Consider the following 19,460-nt stretch of genomic DNA (forward strand, 5'->3'; position numbering starts at 1 on the left):
TTAAGCCCCTGCCTTCAGCTCGGGTCATGATCTCAGGGTCCTGGAATCGAGCCCCACGTCGGGCTCTCTGCTCAGCGGGGAGCCTTCTTCCTCCTCTCTCTGCCTGCTGCTCTGCCTACTTGTGATCTCTCTCTCTCTCAGTTAAATAAATAAATAAAATCTTTTAAAAAATCACACTTCAAGTAAAAATTAACTCAAGGGTCACTTTGGTGGCTCAGTAGGTTAAGCATCTGCCTTCAACTCAGGTTCTGATCCCAGGGTCCTGGGATTGAGCCCCTCATTGGTTCCTTGCTCATCAGGGAGTCTCCTTTTCACTCTCCTTCTGCCCTCCCCTCACACACGAGCTTGCTTGCTCGCTCTCTCTCTCTCTCTCGTACTCTCTCTCTCAAATAAATATATAAAATCTTTTAAAAATATTTTTAAAATTTACTCAAAATGGATCACTGACTTAAATGTGTTCCATAAAACTATAAAACTTTTAGACAAAAATAGGAGAAGGTCTTCAGGATCTAGAGCTAACCAGAGTTCTCACGTATGACATGATCCATACAGGGAAACATTGATGAATTAGGCCTCATCAAAATTAAAAGCTTTAAATTGGATGAAGGTGGTCAAAAGGTACAAACTTCCAACTATAAGATATGTAAGTATTGGAGATGTAATGTACACGTGATGACTATTTTTAACATTGCTATCTGACATTTTCAAAAGTGTCTAAGAAAGTAGATCCTAAAAGTTCTCCAAGGAAAAATATTTTTGTTACTATATGAGGAGATAGATGCTAATATTGTGGTAATAATTATGCAATATATGTATGCAAGTCGTTATGCAGTACACCTTAAACATATACAGGGCTGAATATCCATTATATCTCAAGAAAACTGGAAAAAAATACAATAAAGTTTTAAAACAACATTTGCCCTTCCAAAGACCCAGCTAAGAGGATTAAAAGACAAACTACAAACTAGGAGAAAATATTTGCAAACCAAATAACTGACAAAGAATCTAGAATAAATAAAGAGCTCTCAAAACTGAACAGTAAAAACAAGCAATCCATTTACAATATGGGCAAAAGACATGCACAGATATGCACCAAAGAGGATATATATACATATGGCAAGTAAGCACAGGAAAAGATGTTCAATATCATCAGCCATTATACAAATGCAAATTTTCTTAATGAGATATCACTGCACACTTATTAGAATGGCTAAGAAAAAAATGACAATATCAAATGTTGGTGAAAATGCAAAGAAACTTTATTAATGTAAAACTGTAAAACCACCCTGAAAAAATTGTTTGGCAGTTTATTTAAAAACTAAACCTATACTACCATAAGACCCAGAAATCACATAGTTGGGGATTTATAGTAAAGAAATGAAACTGACATTTACACAAAAGCTTACACATACATGTTCACAGCAGCTTTATTCATAAAAACAAAAAACCAGAAACAACCCAAATGTTCATAACAGGTGAACGGTTAAGCAACACTGCTAAGGCATAAAAAGGAACAAACTATTGATACAAGCGAAAACCTGAAATAGATCTCAAGAGAATTATGCTGAGTGAAGATAAAAAGCCAGTGTCAAATGTTATATACATGTAATTCTATTCATGTATCCTTCTCAAAGTGAAAAAATTACAGAGATGGACAATAAATCAATGGGTGCAAAGGGTTAGGGCACAATGAAAGCATAATACCAGGGAGTTTCTTTGGGGTTGATGGAACAGTTCTGTATTGTGATTGTCACAATGGTTATGTGGATCTATACAAGCATAAAAGGTCACAGAACTACACACACACACACACACACACACACACACACACACACACACTGAATCCAATTTAGTTCTGTACTTGAGTTAATGCAGTGGTTCTCAACTATAGGCAATGGTGTCCCCCACCCCATCCTCGGGGGACCTTTGGCATGTCTGGAGATATTTTTGGTTGTGAAAACTGATGCAGGGAGAGGGGTTGCTATTGCCATCCAGTGGTGGAGATCAGAGATGCTGCTGAACACCCTACAATGCACAGGACAGGCTCCCACAATAAAGAATTTTTCAGTTCAAAATGATAGTAGTACCAATGGTGACAAACCCTGTGTTAATAGCATTATACCAATATCATTTTTTAAAATTTTGACAAAGTACTATAGTTGCGGAAGTTATTATCATTGGGAAAAGCTGGATGAAAGGTACACAGAAATTCTCTGTGCTAGTATTTTTACAAATTCTTGTGAGTCAAACTATTTCAGAACAAAAAGTTAGACTAATTAAGACCACTACAACTACACTACTCCTAATAATAATAATACCCTCCAATGATTCCTCATTGCTCTTAAAACCCCAACTCCTAAACATACGTTTCTCTTTTTTTAAGATTTTATTTATTTGTGAGATAGAGAAAGACAGAGAGCACAAGCAGGGGGAGCTGCAGACAGAGAGAGAAGCAGGCTCCCCACTGAGCCAGGAGCCAGATGCAGGGCTTCCTCCCATGACCCTCTATCATGACCTGAGCTGAAGGCAGACGCTTAACCTACTGAACGAACCACTCAGGCGTCCCACTAAACCTATATTTCAAAACACAGTTCTCTCTACCACTTACTAGTTGCGCAAACTTAGGCAACTAACTCCCAGTTTTCTCACTTATAAAGTGCAAATGATAATTCTGTAAAGATTATGTAAGCTAAGTTCACAAAAACATTCTTTAAATTAGGAACTGCTATACACCTGGGAAGAATGATTGTCACTTTTCAGCCCTGGCTCTCAGTACCCTCTAGATCATCTCCAGCCAAATTGAACTATTGGCTGGCCCATGAATACACCCTTTCTGTGTCATCTTCATGTTGGGCTATCTGCCTAGCTCTCTCCCCCATCCCTGAACTCTACCCATTGAAATTCTACCCACAAATAATTCATGCACAAAGATGTACTGGTTAGAGAAAGTGGGGAGGAAGGAAAATCTTAGATGTTCTACACGAGAGAAAATGGTAAAGAAAGTTGTTACGACACAAATGAGCAAAGGGGAAGAAAGAGAGAGAGAGAGGGGGGAGGCAGACCAAGGAAAAGACTCTTAACTATAGAGAACAAACAGAGGGTTACCACAGGGGAGGTAGGTGAGTGAAATACATGAATGGTGATGGAGATTATGATTACACTTATCATTATGAACACTGAGTAATGTAGAGAACTGCTGAATCACTATATTGTACACCCAAAACTAATAGAACACTGTATATTAACTAACTAGAATTCAAATAAAACCTTAAAAAGCAAAAAAAAAAAGTTGTTACTATCTAGAATAGTGCTGAAACCTATTCATTCATTCATTGATTTAACAAATATTTATTGAGCATCCAATAAGTGTCAGGCACTTTGCTTACCACTGAGACACAAAAGTGTGCATGGCTGGCAATAAATACTGATAGAATGAGCAAAAAAACAGATGAATGAATAACAGACTTTTTCAAAGGAGTTACTTATTTATTCATGAGAGACAGAGAGCGAGAGGCAAAGGCAGAGGGAGAAACAGGCTCCCCACAGGGCAGGGAGCCCAATGCGGGACTCAATCCCAGGACCTCAGGATCACAACCTGAGCTGAAGGCAGACACTTAACTGACTGAGCCACTCAGGTGCTTCTGAATAACAAACTATTATGCAATTATTATTTAAAGCTTTAAAACTTTTTAAGGTATAAGAAATACTTGTGGTATAATGTTAGACAACTAAGATAGAATATCAGATAGTTAAACGGAAAATAGGACTGGTTAAAAAAAAGTATAGAAAAAAAAGAAATTTGGGGCGCCTGGGTGGCTCAGTCGTTAAGCATCTGCCTTGGATTCAGGTCATAATCTGGGTTCCTGGGACTGAACTCTGCATCAGGCTTCCTGCTGGGAGCAGGGAAGCTGCTTCTGCCCCTCATTCCACCTCATTCCCCTCATACATTTCCCCCTCATCCCCCACTTATGCTTGCTCTCTTTCTCAAAAAATAAATAAATAAAATCTTTAAAAAATGAAATCTGTCACTATAATTTCTGAATGATAGACAATGATAGACTACACACCACACACACAGTAGGGAGGAAAAGGAGGATAACAGTGAAGAAGGATAAAGGGACAGGACGAAGAGTCTTCTCAAAGAGAACAGGAGTTCCAAACATTTCCTCAGACAGAGAAGAGAATGCAATGCTAACCAGTTTCCCAAACTACATCTAAAACCATCAAGTAAATCCCAGACCCCTCCTAGGAAGTACTTTGGCACCTCAGTTTGTCTCAGGAAGGTCAGCTGAGCTGGGAGGAAAATGAGAGGACAGAGGCAACTCTGGATAAGCTCAGCTAGAAAAGTTTGCAGCCTTGGCCTTGGCCTTGGCCTAGCCACCCAAATCATATTCTCCACATTTGCCAACCAATCCTTACTGATTACTGGTTACTGCCTGCTATATCCTCAGCACTGCTTTGGGGAACACTAAGAAGTGTGAAGTGTAAGGAATTTACAATCTAATGGAGAAATCGAAACATGCATCGATATACATACATACCCACACATTTATGCATTCATGTCCGCATATATTTAGAGGTAACTCACGCTCAGGAGGTATGTGATAAGAATCAAATGAAGAGTTCAGACAGCAAGTGCTGTGAGACCTCCTAAGACAAGAGCACTGATGGACTGCGTGGAATGGAACGACGTCCTGCCAGAGATGAGAACTGAGCTAGAAATGGAAATAGCTAAAAAGCCATGGTAATTTGCACACCGTATTTTTCTTTCACCATAAGGTAGAGTGAATGCAAATTACTCTCCCAGATCACAGCAAGGATCAAGAAGGTCATGAAAGGCTTCCTTCCGAAGGATTCCTACTAAGAATGCAGCTGTTGGGAGCAGACCTTTTAAGAGGCTTGAGCCTGGGATGCCCTAGGTAAAGAAATCCTTAGGAGCAGTGACCGAATCGTGCATCAACGCTTGTAGCCACAGTCATTTCTGCAAGCGTTCTGGTCACAATGGCCAAAGAAATTAGAATTTAAAGAAAAATCATGGAATTTTTTTTTAAAGATTTTATTTATTTGACAGAGAGAGATCACAAGTAGAGAGAGAGAGAGAGAGAGAGAGAGGAGGAAGCAGGCTCCCCGCCTAGCAGAGAGCCCGATGCGGGACTTGATCCCAGGACCCTGAGATCATGACCTGAGCTGAAGGCAGAGGCTTAACCCACTGAGCCACCCAGGCAGCCCCAAAATCATGGAATTTTTATTCTTGACTCTTAGTTACATCAAAGAAGCCCAGAGTCTGGACTGGGGTTTTGTGTGTAAATGATTCAGTTTCATGAAAGAAAACTGAAGGGCCTGGATGTTCCAAGACAGGATAAGAAATGCCAAAACTCAATCACTTTTACTGCCACATAAAATCACCCACAGTAACAGATATCTCCAGGCTGTCTTTCCTTCCTTCCTGTCCTCTCTAAGAGCTAGGACTATATATGCAAATAGCCTCAGGGAGTTTTCCTCTCACTTTGTGAGTATAGACACAGTCTCAATAGTCTGAAGAAATTACAGAAAACTGTGGTTCCCCGAAATGTAGGTACAAAAAGCCTCCACATGACCCTTACATCTCAAAGAAGCAATGTCTATTTTTTTTTAAAAAGCTGAAGTTCTTTTTTAAAAAAACATTTATTAAATCTTTTTGTACTCAAGAGAAATTATATTTAATAAAAACAGACATTACTTCATCAAAGCTATCCCATTCTTCCTATCAAGTTTTTCTGGGGTAGATTATCAGGGGTGCTCAGTCTGTAGGCCTTTTGGTCAGAAACAGAAAACATTTTAAATTCCTAACTACAGAGTCCCCTCGTGGGGAGAAGTAAGAATTAGAAACCACGCAGTGCTATGAAAGGGCTCCTGCAGGCCTTACCAAACAGAAATACCATCCATCCTGCCCTCACGTCTAGCCACACCTGGGACAGGTGACCTCACCTGCAGTAGAAACATAATCTATGAGCATGAAACTTCCATAATATTACAGCTGTCTTGACTGCAAAGGTCCTTAAAAACTATTTGGTTTACAGACCGGAATAAAGACTTCTAGTCTTTACTTAGGGATCATTAGCTCCTTCACAAAGGGATTATTGCCTGGCAGACGGACTCCTCTTGGGAGTCTAAACTTGCATCAGCCAACCACCCTTCAGCAAGGGAAAGGCAGATAAGTATGTCACCTTGGTGTGGTAGTGCCAGAGCCACAACCAAGGCACCCTGAGCCTCTGTATGGGACTCCAGCTCCAGATTATCCTGACACTTATCTTCTGGAGGCTAGTATATGATGCCTCCAAGTAAGAAGAATGAAGACCTGATTCATGCCACCACATGGATGAATTTAGGCAACATCATGCAGAGTGAAAGAAGCCAGACACGAAAGGCCACATATAGTATTATTCCCTTTATATGAAATGTCCAAATAGGCAAATCTATACAGACAGCCAATAGATTTATGGTTGCCAAGGCTAGGGGAAGTGGGACTAGGGAGTGAGCACCTAATGGGTACTGGTTCCCTTTCGGAGTGATGACAGTGTTCTGGAACTAGATAGTAGTGATGACTGCACAGCACTGTGAATGTACTAAATGCCACTGAACTGCACACTTCAAAATGGTTAAGATGGGAAATTTTACATTATGTGTATTTTGCCCCTATAAAAAAGAAAAAAATATGTTACTTTTAGTTCCTGTTCTAGAAATTCTATTTGCTTCTTTTTTATATATGGTTATTTCTCCCTTGTGTTTTTATATCCTCTCATTTATTTAAACATGATAAACATGTTTTTAAATAGTTTACACATGATAATAAGTCTTTGGAGATCTACATCTTTGGTTTATTTGTGCTGATGGTAGCTTTTTAAAAAAAATGTGTGTTTGGGTTTTGTCTGTGAGAATCTTGTTGAAGCCTCAGTGAAGGGTAGACTCCTCCAGAAAAAAATTCAGTTTGCTTTTGCCACATGTCTGGATTTTCTACCAGGAATGATTTAGACTGTGCTTACAGTGTTCATTCGAACTCTAAAGCCACATGAGGACAGGCTTGTGATTGCAAAACCGAGGAGAGCTATCAAGAAAATTAAAAGAAAACTGAAAGGACCACACCATAAGGAGTCTAGTATTCAGAATATATAGACTCTTACAACTCTACAATAAAAAGACAGTTAATAAATGGGCATAAGATGAACAGTCATTTATTTCTCCAAAGAAAATATATAAATGGCTAATAAGCAAATTAAAAGGTGCTCAATATCAGTAGTCATTAGAAAAATGCAAACCAAAATCACAATGATGCCACTTCATACTTACAAGGATGGCTATAACTTAAAAAAAAAAAAAAAGCAGAACATACCAAGTGTTGGCTAGGATGTAGATAAATTGGAACCCTCCTACACTACCGGTAGGAATGTACAAAGGTGCAACTGCTATAGAAAACACTTTGATGGCTCCTCAAAAAGTTACACATAGAATTACCATATGACCTAGTAACTCCACTCCTACATACATATCAAAAAAAAAAAACCCCTGGAAACTCATATTCAAACAAAACTTGTACACAAATGTTCATAGCAATAGTGGCAGCACTATACATAATGACTAGAAGGTGGAAAGAACTCAAATGTCCATCAACTGATGAATACACAAAATGTAGTCTATCTGTAGAACAGAATATTATTCAGCCATAAAAAGGAATGAGGTACTGACATGCTACAGATGCATGACCCTCAAAAGCACGATGCTAAGTGAAAGAAGCCAGACACAAATGGTCACAAATTGCATGACTCCATTTGTATGAAATACCCAGAAAGGAAAATCCATAGAGATAGATAAACATTAGTGTTTATCAGGGGCTGCACGGAGGTAAGGACTGGGAAATACTGCTAATGGGTACCGACTTTCTTTACAGAGTGATGAAAATGTTCTGGAATTAGACAATGGTGATAGTTGCACAGCACTGAATATACTAGAAATGACTGAATAGTATATTTATTTTTTAAAAAAATCATAATAGTACCATTATTGATAAATATGTTCTCTCTATGAAACATCATTTTAAGAAATTTCAAATCCAAGTTCTAAAACCTTCCCAGCTAGGTACCTTTAGACAAGTTACTTAACCTGTGATTCAATAACATTATGCATAAAACAAAGATAACAGCAATATCTACCTCCATAGGGTTGCTATGAGAATTAGATGTGTTAATATATAGAAAGCACTTTGAACAGTGCTTGCCACATAGCCAGAATTAGCTAAGTGTTAGCTACTGTTATCATTTCCACTAATCCTCACAACAACCCCATGAAGTAGGTATTATTAGTTATTCCCATTTTGCAGATGAGAAAAACAAAGGCACAAGAATAAGCAACTCACTAGGTTATCTAGCTAACAAGTAACAATCAAACCTAGGATTCAGACACCAGCATTCTGGTTCCAGGGTTCCTGCTCTCAACTACTGTCACATTCTACCTCCCATAAATCTGGTATATAAAACCCCTGAAGTCATAGCTATTTTTGCCTAGCACGAGGTCCAATTAGGTATTTAAGGTTTTCAAAAAGTTGATCAATTTAAGTAAACACGTTAATCAAATACTACCATGGCCAGTATCCAGATATGGCAAAATGAGCAACAGGCACGTGAATAAGGTTTAGAAAATGCTGGAGTAAACCATGGAAATGTAAGATGCGAGAGAACACACCTAAGCTGTTACCAATATACTAAGTAAGCTACTACACACCCATGATTATAACCTGTATAGATCTCTTGTGTAATAACTCATCCCAAGCCAAAATCGTTCACCAGGTATCTGGCCCAAAGAGAGGGAGGCCAGCAGAACTCAGCAAGAGCCAGACTGAGGAAGAAATATCTAGATTAAAGTCAGTCAGGGGCTATGGAGTTGCCATCCCTTGACCTCTTTTTGAAAATGAACTGGTCAGCTAACCACCTATTAGCTGGTTTCCCACCTGCCACCTCTGGGAACATGAGGCAGGGGGATTTCTCCATTAGTCACAGCAGTCACAGTACCCACCATCCACCATACTTTTAGGAGCCCAGGAAAATGTTTTAATTTCTTTTTAAATCAAAAGAAAAAATTAATATAACCTAAGGCACATTACATTTATCTTTATACCAACATAGTTGTGAAATATATATAAATATATATTAAATATATATGAAATATATATTTATATATCTGAAATATATTTATATCTCTTTATATATTATAAAATACATTTATATTATATATTACAATATATATTTATATATTTACATTTTATGTGTGTGTGTGTGTGTGTGTGTGCACACACACATATATATGGAGGAAAAGGCCCAATAAGGCAAAAACACCTAGGGTCCAGAAAAGTCCTAATGTGGCCCCAATGCAGGGTGGGTCTCCTCACCTCTCCCTCCTGTGTCTGCAAGTGACTAGCTCAGCAGCCAATGCATGTAGCACCCTGTTCCCATCAGTGTCCTCTCAGTTTTGAGAAAAAGTGAAGGCACAGGCTGGAAAACCCCGCACTCCTGAATCCCAGACTTCTGGCTTCGGGAGACTCAGCAAATAGAAAGAGGCCTGAAGCAGAGCAGGAGGAGTAGGAGACCCCTGGCACTCAGGATTTCTTAAGACTCTGCCCAATAATCTTCTTCCCCAAAATACCTTCCCCCTCCACTCCTGTCTGGAACCTCCCCATTATATACCCTTTTAAATAAAGTAATAAGTAATAAGGTGAAAAGTACACGGACTTTCTAGTCAAACTTGCTGGTATGACCATGGATGGGCATGGTACCTGGCTTCCTGAGGGCTCGGTTTTCTGTTTAAAAAAAAAAAAAAATGGGGATGATAATAATGGTGGTTGTAAAGGTAAAAAGTAGGATAAATTGTGTACAGTGCCAAGCAGAGGGCCCACTATTATAAGTTATTCTTAAATATAAAGGACATTAACATGTGCTGGAGCCCCTGCAAACACTTCTTGGAGGAAGAACCATAGAGCCTTCTATCGTGGCCCAGTCCTTTTTTATTTAGCACATTCGTGGAGAAAACCAGCTCAGGAAGATAACTGTAGAAAAGGGAAGGGGAGAAGTAGTGGGAAAAGCGGGAACTCATCCCAGGTTTGCAACACTGTCCCGGGAATAAGGCGCGCTTTAGGCGCCTGCTGCAATACTGGACCTGGAATAAGGCGCGCTCTCGGCGCCTTGCAGAGCAAGGCTGCATTAAGAAGCACAGCAAACTTTGCACGTGCCAGAACTGAAGGAAGGAGCCCATGCAGCACAGCATTCTTGGATGCATTAAGCACTTGGCAGGTTTCTACACTTGCACTCCGACGTGGGTTCATTACTAAAAATCTAAAGTCCTTGGAGCTTTCTCAAGAGGCAGGTTGGGTTTCTCGCAGCGCGCATGTGACCACCCGGACTGCTCAGTAAACCTGACTACAAATCACCTCTCCCGGAATACACCGGGGATCTGATCGCAAACACCCAGTGCAAACAGCTAATTCTTTCGTCTTAATCACTAGCCCGATACTCGGACTTTGGGTACAAATAGAACAGAACTAAATAATCCTATCCATTAGTCACCAAGTTCTAGGAGGGGAGAGGAGTGCTCAGAGCCCCACGCAGGGTAGACTAACTTCGCTTTAGCGTACGTGGGTCGCTGAGGGCTTCGCACTTTCTGCAGCCCTATATCTCCATCTTTTCCTCCCTGAGGAAGCAAGCGACACCGCTTCCTTTGCGGTCTGGGGAGCATAGAACGTTGCGCGGAGGAATATGTTACAAACATTCCTCCACGAACTCCTGGATCTAGAGTGAAGTCTTGCCCCTCCCCACCCTCCAAAACTACTTTCCCGATCCAGTACAGCCCCATCTTCCAATCAGATATTTCGTCCTAGCTGGGAGAAGTCAGTTAAACTGCGATTTGGAGTCTCAGTTTCCCACACAAGCATGCCTATTCTTGCAAACACTCGCCCTATTTTACTTACGCGCCCCGACCGCCAGTGCGCCCCCGTCAGGTCCCACCGACACCAACCCGAAGTAATGCAAACGCTAATAGAGGGCGTCTAACCGACGCGAGCGCGTACACTTTGAACGTACCCCCTATATAAGGCGCGCAAGTCTCAGTTTCAGCGCCAGATCAGGTCCCGGCGTTAGGAGAGCACCCACCCGGCAGTTAGTCGCAGCTCTCGCCACCGACCCTAGCGAAGGATTTGTAGATGCGCTAGGCTTCATCGACAGCACTGAGGACATGCAGCGTAATTTCGGTTGCAGCCCCTACGACGCCGGCTACCGCAGCCTGGGGGTCGAGGTGGAGGATGAACAGTATGGTCAGTGCCTAGACGGGGACAGGTGCTTTGGCAAACTGCAGGAGAGGAACTTCCCTGGGAGGGTCGGGTGGACGGGCCGCGGCGCGGCTATCGCCCTCTATCTTCCATCTCAATCCCTTACCTCCTCAGCCCACGCAGCGTGGGCTCCAACGCTCCGGCCTCTTTTTTTGCTTTTTTCCTTTCCCAGATGCGAAGCCAACCTTAACTTCGTTGGTTCTAATGAGAGGAGGGGAGGATACACGGTCCAAACCTGAGCGCGAAGGGGCGGCGGCAAACAGCGTTGGCGCGGGAGAGCGGAGCTCCCCGAACGAGGAAAACCAGGAGGGAGGCTTTGGCGGCGGCTTGGAGCCCCCGCAACAGCAGGAGGAGCCGCCCCCCCCGGCCCTGCAGGGGCCACTGGTCGCGGAGAGGAAGCAGCGCCGCTACCGCACCGCGTTCACCCAGCTGCAGCTGCAGGAGCTGGAGGGCATTTTCCATCGCACCCAGTACCCCGACGTGTTCGCGAGGTAAGTGGCTTGTTCCTCATGCGCGCACTTCTCCAGGGGCCTCAGAATCTTAGGCTTTCTCCCGGGACCCCTTTCCTCCTCTCTTGAGCCAAAAGCCACTTAGGGGGTTCGAGGGCGCCAGGGTCCGTCCTTGCCCTCAGAGGTTGGGGCAGTGAGACAGTAGCGGAACTAGGGTGAAAGGGTGAAGCAAGTAAGGGAGGGCAGGTTGATCCCGCTTTTATTTAAAATTTTGGTATTTTGTTCATCGTGAGTTTTTTGCGTTAATTTTTGTATTTTTAATATTGCATTAGACTATTCATCGTGATTGCTCAGTTTTTTCCTGCATTTAAAATTTTGCGCACGAGGCGAGTTCGCCTCACCTTAGTCTCGGCTCTGCCACGTGGAGCGCTATTTCCTGGCGGCAGAGTTTCGAGCGTTTAAAAAGCCAGCGGACAAGGAACCCTTGTGGTGGGATCGCGGATCGCAGTAGTGTACGGAGGGGCAGGCCTATTCTGGCCCAGCAAGAATGCGGGGCGGCTGGGGGGAGGATCAGAACGTGTATCTGTGAGGTATTAGCGGCACTTTTTCTGGTTCTGATGTATTCAGGCTTTGCCCACCAAAGAGCAAAAGAAGAATCTCCCTCGAGCGCTTGGCCAACGGTTTGGAGTTCCTCCTTGAGAGTTCCCCCTCTCCCTTTACAATAAACCCTGGAAGTACTCTGCCTGGTTCAGAACTCCACTTTAAAGGCTTTTGGCGTTTTATTTATTTTCACAGGAAAATAAATAAATAAATAAATAAATCTTTTCCCAAGAAAAGATTTCCAGGGTTGTTCTCTGCCGTTCCACAAACAGAAAAATTGATAGTGTCGTGGTCAACAGACATAATACCAGGAACTTTCATATATGTTCCCTTTTTCTATCTTATTTAATAGAGATAAGTTGTCCGAGGGAAAACTCCTTAAAGCAAGCCTCAAGCTGTATTACAGAAAACTGCACTGGGAGGGGGCATAGAAATAATGTACATGATATATTTCATTTTATCCACAACTCCAAATACTAAACATTTGCAATTTTCCTCCCACAGAGAAGAGATTGCTGTACGTCTGAATTTGACTGAAGCCAGAGTGCAGGTCAGTAAATCTTAAAAGCGCTCTTGGTACAGGGCAGCCATTCTAAAACATACTTGAGATTTTGTCCTGGACATTCTGAAGTTGATGTGGTTTGTTTCCATGTTTCACAAATAAGTTTTGAACATTGGGTGCCTTGGGAATGGGAAATGGGATAGGTAAGCTGGAGCTTCTGGAAATTTCCCACTACCAGCGGAAATATGATTTCCTAATGGAAAAAAAAATCAAACACACTGTTTTCCCCAATAAAGTTCCCCTCCTTTTAACACTGGTATCTTTCAGGAAGGATGTTAGTCCTCCCTAAAGGAATATTTCTATGTAGAATCATGTTGGGGCTCAGTCCCACGTGCGAAATATACAAATTAATGCACTGAAGATCTAGGTTAAAAGAAGGTTTAACCATACTAAATTACTTGAAATATTTAAATCCAGGTGTAAGCTCTTGGCTAAATGAATAAATTTATAAATATTCAGACATTGGGGTGAAGGAGTTATTCACACGGAGAACACTTGGCATGAGTAACTAATATATGTTTAGTAAACTGAAACTGGGGTGGGAGGGTAGCTTTAAAGTCCCAAGTACCTGATCCTACTTCCTACTGCTATTTTTTAAGGGTTTTGTAAAGCAGCATAGAGAGTGACAGCCTTAAATTTTTAATTTTTTGGAAGACTTTGATGTCCGCCTGAAACATTGTTAAAATACTAGGATTATGGTAGTAATGGGGAAAGGAAAATTGTCTTGAAGAATGGAACCAAAAAAGGGAACCAATTTTAATAAAGTTCCATGGACCTAAAAAGAGGTGAAAGTTTAGTTACGTATTGTATACATTCAAATATATGCATTGCAGATGTCACACAAATTCAACTTTATGAAGCTACCAAATGTATAAATGAATATTGTCATGAGGAATCTTTAACACTCTTAAGAATTTTTTCCCTTTTTTTGGGTAGTAATACTTTGAAAAGGTGGGTTTTCTGGAATCTGATTATGAGAGTGTTCTCATTTCAGGCCAGATTCTAACTTGTATTAATTTATTTTTTAAAGATTTTATTTATTTATTTATTTGACAGAGAAAAAGTGCACAAGCATGGGGAGCAGCAAGCAGAAGGAGAGGGAGAAGCAGGCTCCCCTGGAGCAGGGAGTCCAATGTGGGGCTTGATCCCAGGATCCTGGGATCATGACCTGAGCCAAAGGCAGATGCTTTTAACCAACTGAGCCACCCAGGCGCCCCATTTATGTTAATTTAAAACACTTTTCAGGAAGTCATTATTAATTTGTTGGTCATGGGATCAAATAGGTGACTATCTGAGGTCATAGAAAATCATAGGTTCATCAAAGAAATAGGACAAGTCTTCTACTTTCTCAGGCAGGCAAAGTAATCTCAGAGAAAATAAAGAGGTTTGCTGAGTTGCTTTTCCCCCTCCCTGGGTTTATGTCGTCCTTTCAGTGGATTTCTGAAGGGAAAATGAGCCAGAAAATCCAAGTAGGGAAGAAGACTATGCTCTCACATATTTTCAAGCTTTGCAACATGAATTTCCTCCAAGAAACTTTATAAAAGATGCTTCCCCCCAGCCTTTTGCAAATATAGGTGATCTCTTTTATGAAACCAGTATTGTGAATATGGACCTAATACTGGCCCATAGCAAAATTTGCCAGATGTGGGCTTTATTTAGGTTTAGGGAGATTTCACCACTGATACATTAGAATCTCTCCAAAATCAATTCTACTACACTGACTTTTTCAGAGTATATTCATCCAGCAGGACCCCAAATCCTAAGATGGGAAAGAGAAAAGGTAGCTGCCCAGAGAGAGAAAAGGCCCTTTGTCTCAATTAAAATACTGCAGTTTGGGAACTTCCAAAATGATTAAATACAATGTAAACCTGATTAACTAGTATGCCAAGAGGACAGTAAAGTCTAACTGACAACTTTTTCATCTGTTTGTTTGTTAATAGTTGGCAAACACTCAGGGAGGAGCCTCTTTTGTGAGCCCTACCTACTCCCATTGTTGTTGAACATCTTCCTTAAATGCATAATTGGACCTTCTGGCTTTAGGAATAAGTGATGGGATTGGAGCCCCCCTAGTTAAGGAGTGGAGCTGGCAGGACCTAAGGTGCCCCGCCCCTGTGGGTCACCGCAGCTTCTGTCCAGAATCCTAGAAGTAGCTAGAGCCGAATGAGCGGACCTTCTGAGCCCAGGGAGGTTTGGAGGGTAAGGTAGATGGGACCATGCAAAATTGATAGTCACGACAATGCGGTACCCAGTCTCTTATCTGGGGAAAAAATTTTCAGTTTATTGAATTTGGATTCGGTTAGGTTAAACTTTCCTTAACACTAAAGGCTAAAATGGCAAGGCAATGTGAGGGGCTTCAGCAACTCACGTCCCAGCCGTCCCTGAAACCCCATAATCAGGCCTCCTTTGACATACTTTTTTGTTTAATTCTCACAAGGCTTAGAAGAATGATCCCTTAAACGTCACTGAAGAAAACTTTTCTGTCTAAAACTGCAATGTGCTCCTATGGATTAGTAACTTCAGACTGAAGAGTTTTTCGTAAAAGGGGTGGTTCCCATCAGCATGACTTTACGTCAGGCCCACTTTTATACCATGTTCAGCCTCCCCCATAGCCAACGTGACACTTCCCCTGGTGAGGAGGGAGTGGGAGCAGCTGGACAGCTGATGAGCCAATGTCTCTTTACCCTGTTGCCAGGCATAGGCATTAACGTCAGGGAGCCAGTGCACATTATCACTTAGACTTAACATCCAAAACCTGGGAGGGATAAACATTAAAGAATATTAAAAACAGCAAGGGAGACAAATCAATGTGCCCAAGTCTGGACTAGCCATGACTCACTAAGGATTAGCTGAAGGGAGGTATGTGGTTTGCTTTCCCAAGTTATTTTAGTAATAAGGACATAACTCAGCCACGCCCCCCTCATTTAAACGTTCAATGGCAGCATTGCATGTTGTGTGTGTTTCTATTGTGACATTGACAGTTCAAGTACTAAACCAATACTTTTTTTTCCCTCTGATTGAAGGTCTGGTTTCAGAACAGAAGAGCCAAGTGGAGAAGACACCAGAGGGCCCTGTTTAGAAATCTGGCCCCCATTGCTTTGGGCCCTCCTGTGGGGGTGATCTTTGAAGGGCCCTATGCTATCCCTGTTCTAGAACCGGGGTGGAGATATGTTCCTCTGGTGCCTCGGGGGCTCATGCCTCCTGGGCCTCCACCACCACCTGTGCTCCCCGGGCTACCTCTGCCCCCCGGGCCACCCATGCTGCCAATGCCACCTCCACTTTTGCCTCCCTTTGCTCTGGCCCCTGTAGGCATGGCATGGGCCCCTGTCATCAATGGTCATTTCGCAGGGCCCATTTTCTGAAGTGTGGTCTTTATGACAATTTTTCCAAAGTATTTTTTTCTGCCAGATATAAATTGTGCATAGCACATCAAGTAATTCTTCAAATAGCTGTTAAATGAATTGAGTAACTGAACTAAATCAGTGCCTTTTGTTCTTGATAGGGCATGTTGTATTTTCAATAAAGTTGAAAATAAATAACCTATTGGTTTTTAGTGCCTAATGTGATAAATGGGGTATACATGCAAATTACTAAGGGAATGGCATTCCAACAGAATATCAAAGAGGCCACCTTTCGTAACATAATACCCCTGAGTCCTGAGTCACCATCAAGAGGCCATGCACACCACAGTTTTCCAAGTGCCCATGCTGGTTTATAGGATCAAACAATCTTCCACATGCCCCATCCTCAACAATGCTCATCCCCACCCTGCCCCATTTGGAGCACATCCCTGTGCAATTTGGGAAGGGGTGAGTCTCTGATGAGAGGGCAGTGTGTTTCCAGGCAGGTCCGTGTTCCATTCATGCCAAGAAGCTCAACAGCCACGGGCTGTGAGACAAACTTCCTAAGAGGTTACTCACAGGGCCGTTAAGTGAACGTGACAGCCAAATTCTGAATTCTGTTCACTGCTCTCCATTTTGTGGAAGTGATGGGGAAATAGGAATCATTCTGGTTCAGACACAAGAAGGGGCTCCAAGAAGGTCAGAAAGGAGCTCTTCTCTGTTTTCTCATCCCCACCCCCCAACCAAGAAAGCCTATTACTGTAGTTTCCCCACAGCTCAGAGGCAGACAGTCCCACCTTTAGGTATATTTTGTCCCCTTCAACATCCAAGAAATGGTCCCCTGGACAATGTTCTAGAATTAGCACTCATGAAAAGAGGCACACCTTTGCTTTTTCATGCTGTCTGCATGCAAAGCTGCCAAGGGATGAAAACAAAACCTAAAATGGGAGGGAGAGGATGAAGCCAGGCCCACTCTTCTTAAAACATCACTTTTCGGTAAGATTTCTGCTTTTGATCAATGTACGGTCATTTTCTGACCACAATCATCCTATGAAATAACTACAGTGACTTAAGGGTGTCACAGGGGCATAAGAATCCTCTCACAGAAAGTGGGTTGGGGAGGGGGAAACCTCAAAGATGAGTTTCACAGAGGTTATATGTTCCTAGTTTGAAGGGAAGCTTTATTATCTTGGGAAAGCCTATGATTTTTTGCAGTGTTGTCCAATACTTTTCAATCCTCTCTTCCAATCCGTCACATAGGGATGCCAAAGATCAGCAAAACAGTTGTATCTAATGTGGGGCTTCTGCAGTGAGGAGGTCATTGGGAGGGAGGAACATCCAGAAATGCATCAGCATGCCGATTACCATCTTTACTGGCTAGTTTTGAAACAACCATTCTCTCCCATTGTTGACCATTTTCCTTCTCATTAAACATCAGGTCCCTGAGTGCTTTAAGTCCTCTTGGAAATACAGAGTCTGTACAAATAAAGTTCCAGGACCCCATCTAGCCCTGCCACACTAAGATTCGAAGTCAAACAGTGAGGACCCAGGACACAAATTCTGCCGCTAACTCTCAAATTCAGTCTGGCACAAACATAGAACATGTTTTCCCTCAGGCTGCCTGAAAAAACCAAAAACACAAAAGGGAACATCCTTTCCCTTAAGTAGATGGGGTCTTCAAGAATTGTATGTACTATTTTAAAAATTATATCTACTTTGAGGTGCCAGAAGGGGGGTGGGATGTGAGCAGAGGAAATATGAAAAACATTTCTGCAGATAATAGGTTCCCCCAATGTCGGTTTTAAAAGGGAGAGGTTTTGGGGCACCTGGGTGGCTCAGTGAGTTGAGCCTCTGCCTTCGGCTCGGGTCGTGATCTCAGGGTCCTGGGATCGAGCCCCGCATCGGGCTCCACATCGGGCTCTCTGCTCGGTGGGGAGCCTGCTTCCTCCTCTCTCTCTCTCTCTCTCTCTCTCTCTCTCTTTGCCTGCCTCTCCGCATACTTGTGATCTCTCTCTGTCAAATAAATAAAATATTTAAAAAAATAAAAAAATTAAAAAAATAAAAGGGAGAGGTTTTTTAAAATAATCCCACAAAGAGCATTCCTCTTAAGGTGCATTTCAAATATCCCTAAGGCATAGATCAGGAATGAATTTGTTCTAATATAAGGACATTATTTTGATAAAATCTCTAGAAACTAGCTATCAGCCAATATGTTTATCTGAGATAGAGTCTTTATAGATGGAGGTTTGGGCTGAACTGTAAAAATCACAATTTCAGGAGGAGTACGAGGTTTGGCACTATACAGTAATAATTTTGGATGTGCTCTTTCTAAAGTTGTTTCTTATTGAAGAACATATGACAGGGAGCTTTCACAATAGTAACTTTCATAGTCAAATAAAACAAGATATGAAGTATTTGGGGGGGGGGAATAAAGACTTTCTGATTAAAACTAGATTTATGTGACCTGGATCTTGTTTCAAACAAATCTAGTCAGAACAATCTAAACTGGAAGTGCCTAAGAAATCAAAATCTCAGCCATCATTGAGACAACAAGTACTTATGAGGAAAAAAAAAAGGCAAGGAAGGAAGGGACTAAAAGTAGTTCTTCAGCTGAGCATACAAGGATTCTCCCTTGAAATAGGTATGAAAAGTGACTTTTTTAAAAAGAGAAGAATTACTGTAAATGTGTAAAAAAATAAAGGAATAGAGTTTGACCTGAGTTGTTTTCAAAAGAAATCAGACTTTTGCCCAAATTCTGTTCGTGGGGTGTTATACCTAAAATTGGGCATGCTCTAAACACATATGGATATACTGTTTTACCACCCAACCATTCAGTCCCAGTGTGACTCTATGGATGGTGAAAACCTGAAAGTAAAATAATGGTGTACAATAATAGAGTTATTCCCCCGAAACTCCTGATGGGTAAATTCAACTTCGTCTAATTTGAATCCCAGGGCCTCCTATTGGTGGAGGTGGGGGAGTCAGTACAAAGTGGTACATAAACTAGGGTTCTCAAACCTTGAGTGGAGGGCAAATGATTTCATAACATGATCCTCACCCCACACCCTTCTTTCCAAGAATGCTGATCTAGATGATTCTTCTTGGGGGCTTTTCTCATGCTTCCTCCCACTTTCAATACAATAGGATGTCCCAAGGAGAATGAA

The 19,460-nt window shown here is 41.9% G+C and overlaps 1 protein-coding gene across 1 annotated transcript; it reads left to right on the top strand.

Annotated features, from left to right (window-relative positions):
• The first annotated feature begins 11,253 nt into the window (after positions 1–11,253).
• Positions 11,254–16,317, top strand: LOC111161267 (ESX homeobox 1). The gene is made up of 4 exons (XM_022524845.1): positions 11,254–11,332; positions 11,520–11,838; positions 12,901–12,946; positions 15,979–16,317. The coding sequence occupies exons 1-4, from the start codon at positions 11,254–11,256 to the stop codon at positions 16,315–16,317; spliced, it is 783 nt and encodes a 260-aa protein (XP_022380553.1).
• The last annotated feature ends 3,143 nt before the right edge of the window (positions 16,318–19,460 follow it).

Source organism: Enhydra lutris, unplaced genomic scaffold (genome assembly GCF_002288905.1).
Source record: "Enhydra lutris kenyoni isolate GAN:26980312 unplaced genomic scaffold, ASM228890v2 scaffoldscaffold83, whole genome shotgun sequence".
In the NCBI taxonomy this organism is placed as follows: domain Eukaryota; kingdom Metazoa; phylum Chordata; class Mammalia; order Carnivora; family Mustelidae; genus Enhydra; species Enhydra lutris.

Bases quoted from the DNA above. Each gene is read 5' to 3' on its own strand.
- LOC111161267 (XM_022524845.1), top strand. From the start codon at position 11,254: ATGCAGCGTAATTTCGGTTGCAGCCCCTACGACGCCGGCTACCGCAGC. The intron at 11,839-12,900 runs GTAAGTGGCTTG...TTCCTCCCACAG, and splicing joins TACCCCGACGTGTTCGCGAG to AGAAGAGATTGCTGTACGTC. The intron at 12,947-15,978 runs GTCAGTAAATCT...CTCTGATTGAAG, and splicing joins TGACTGAAGCCAGAGTGCAG to GTCTGGTTTCAGAACAGAAG.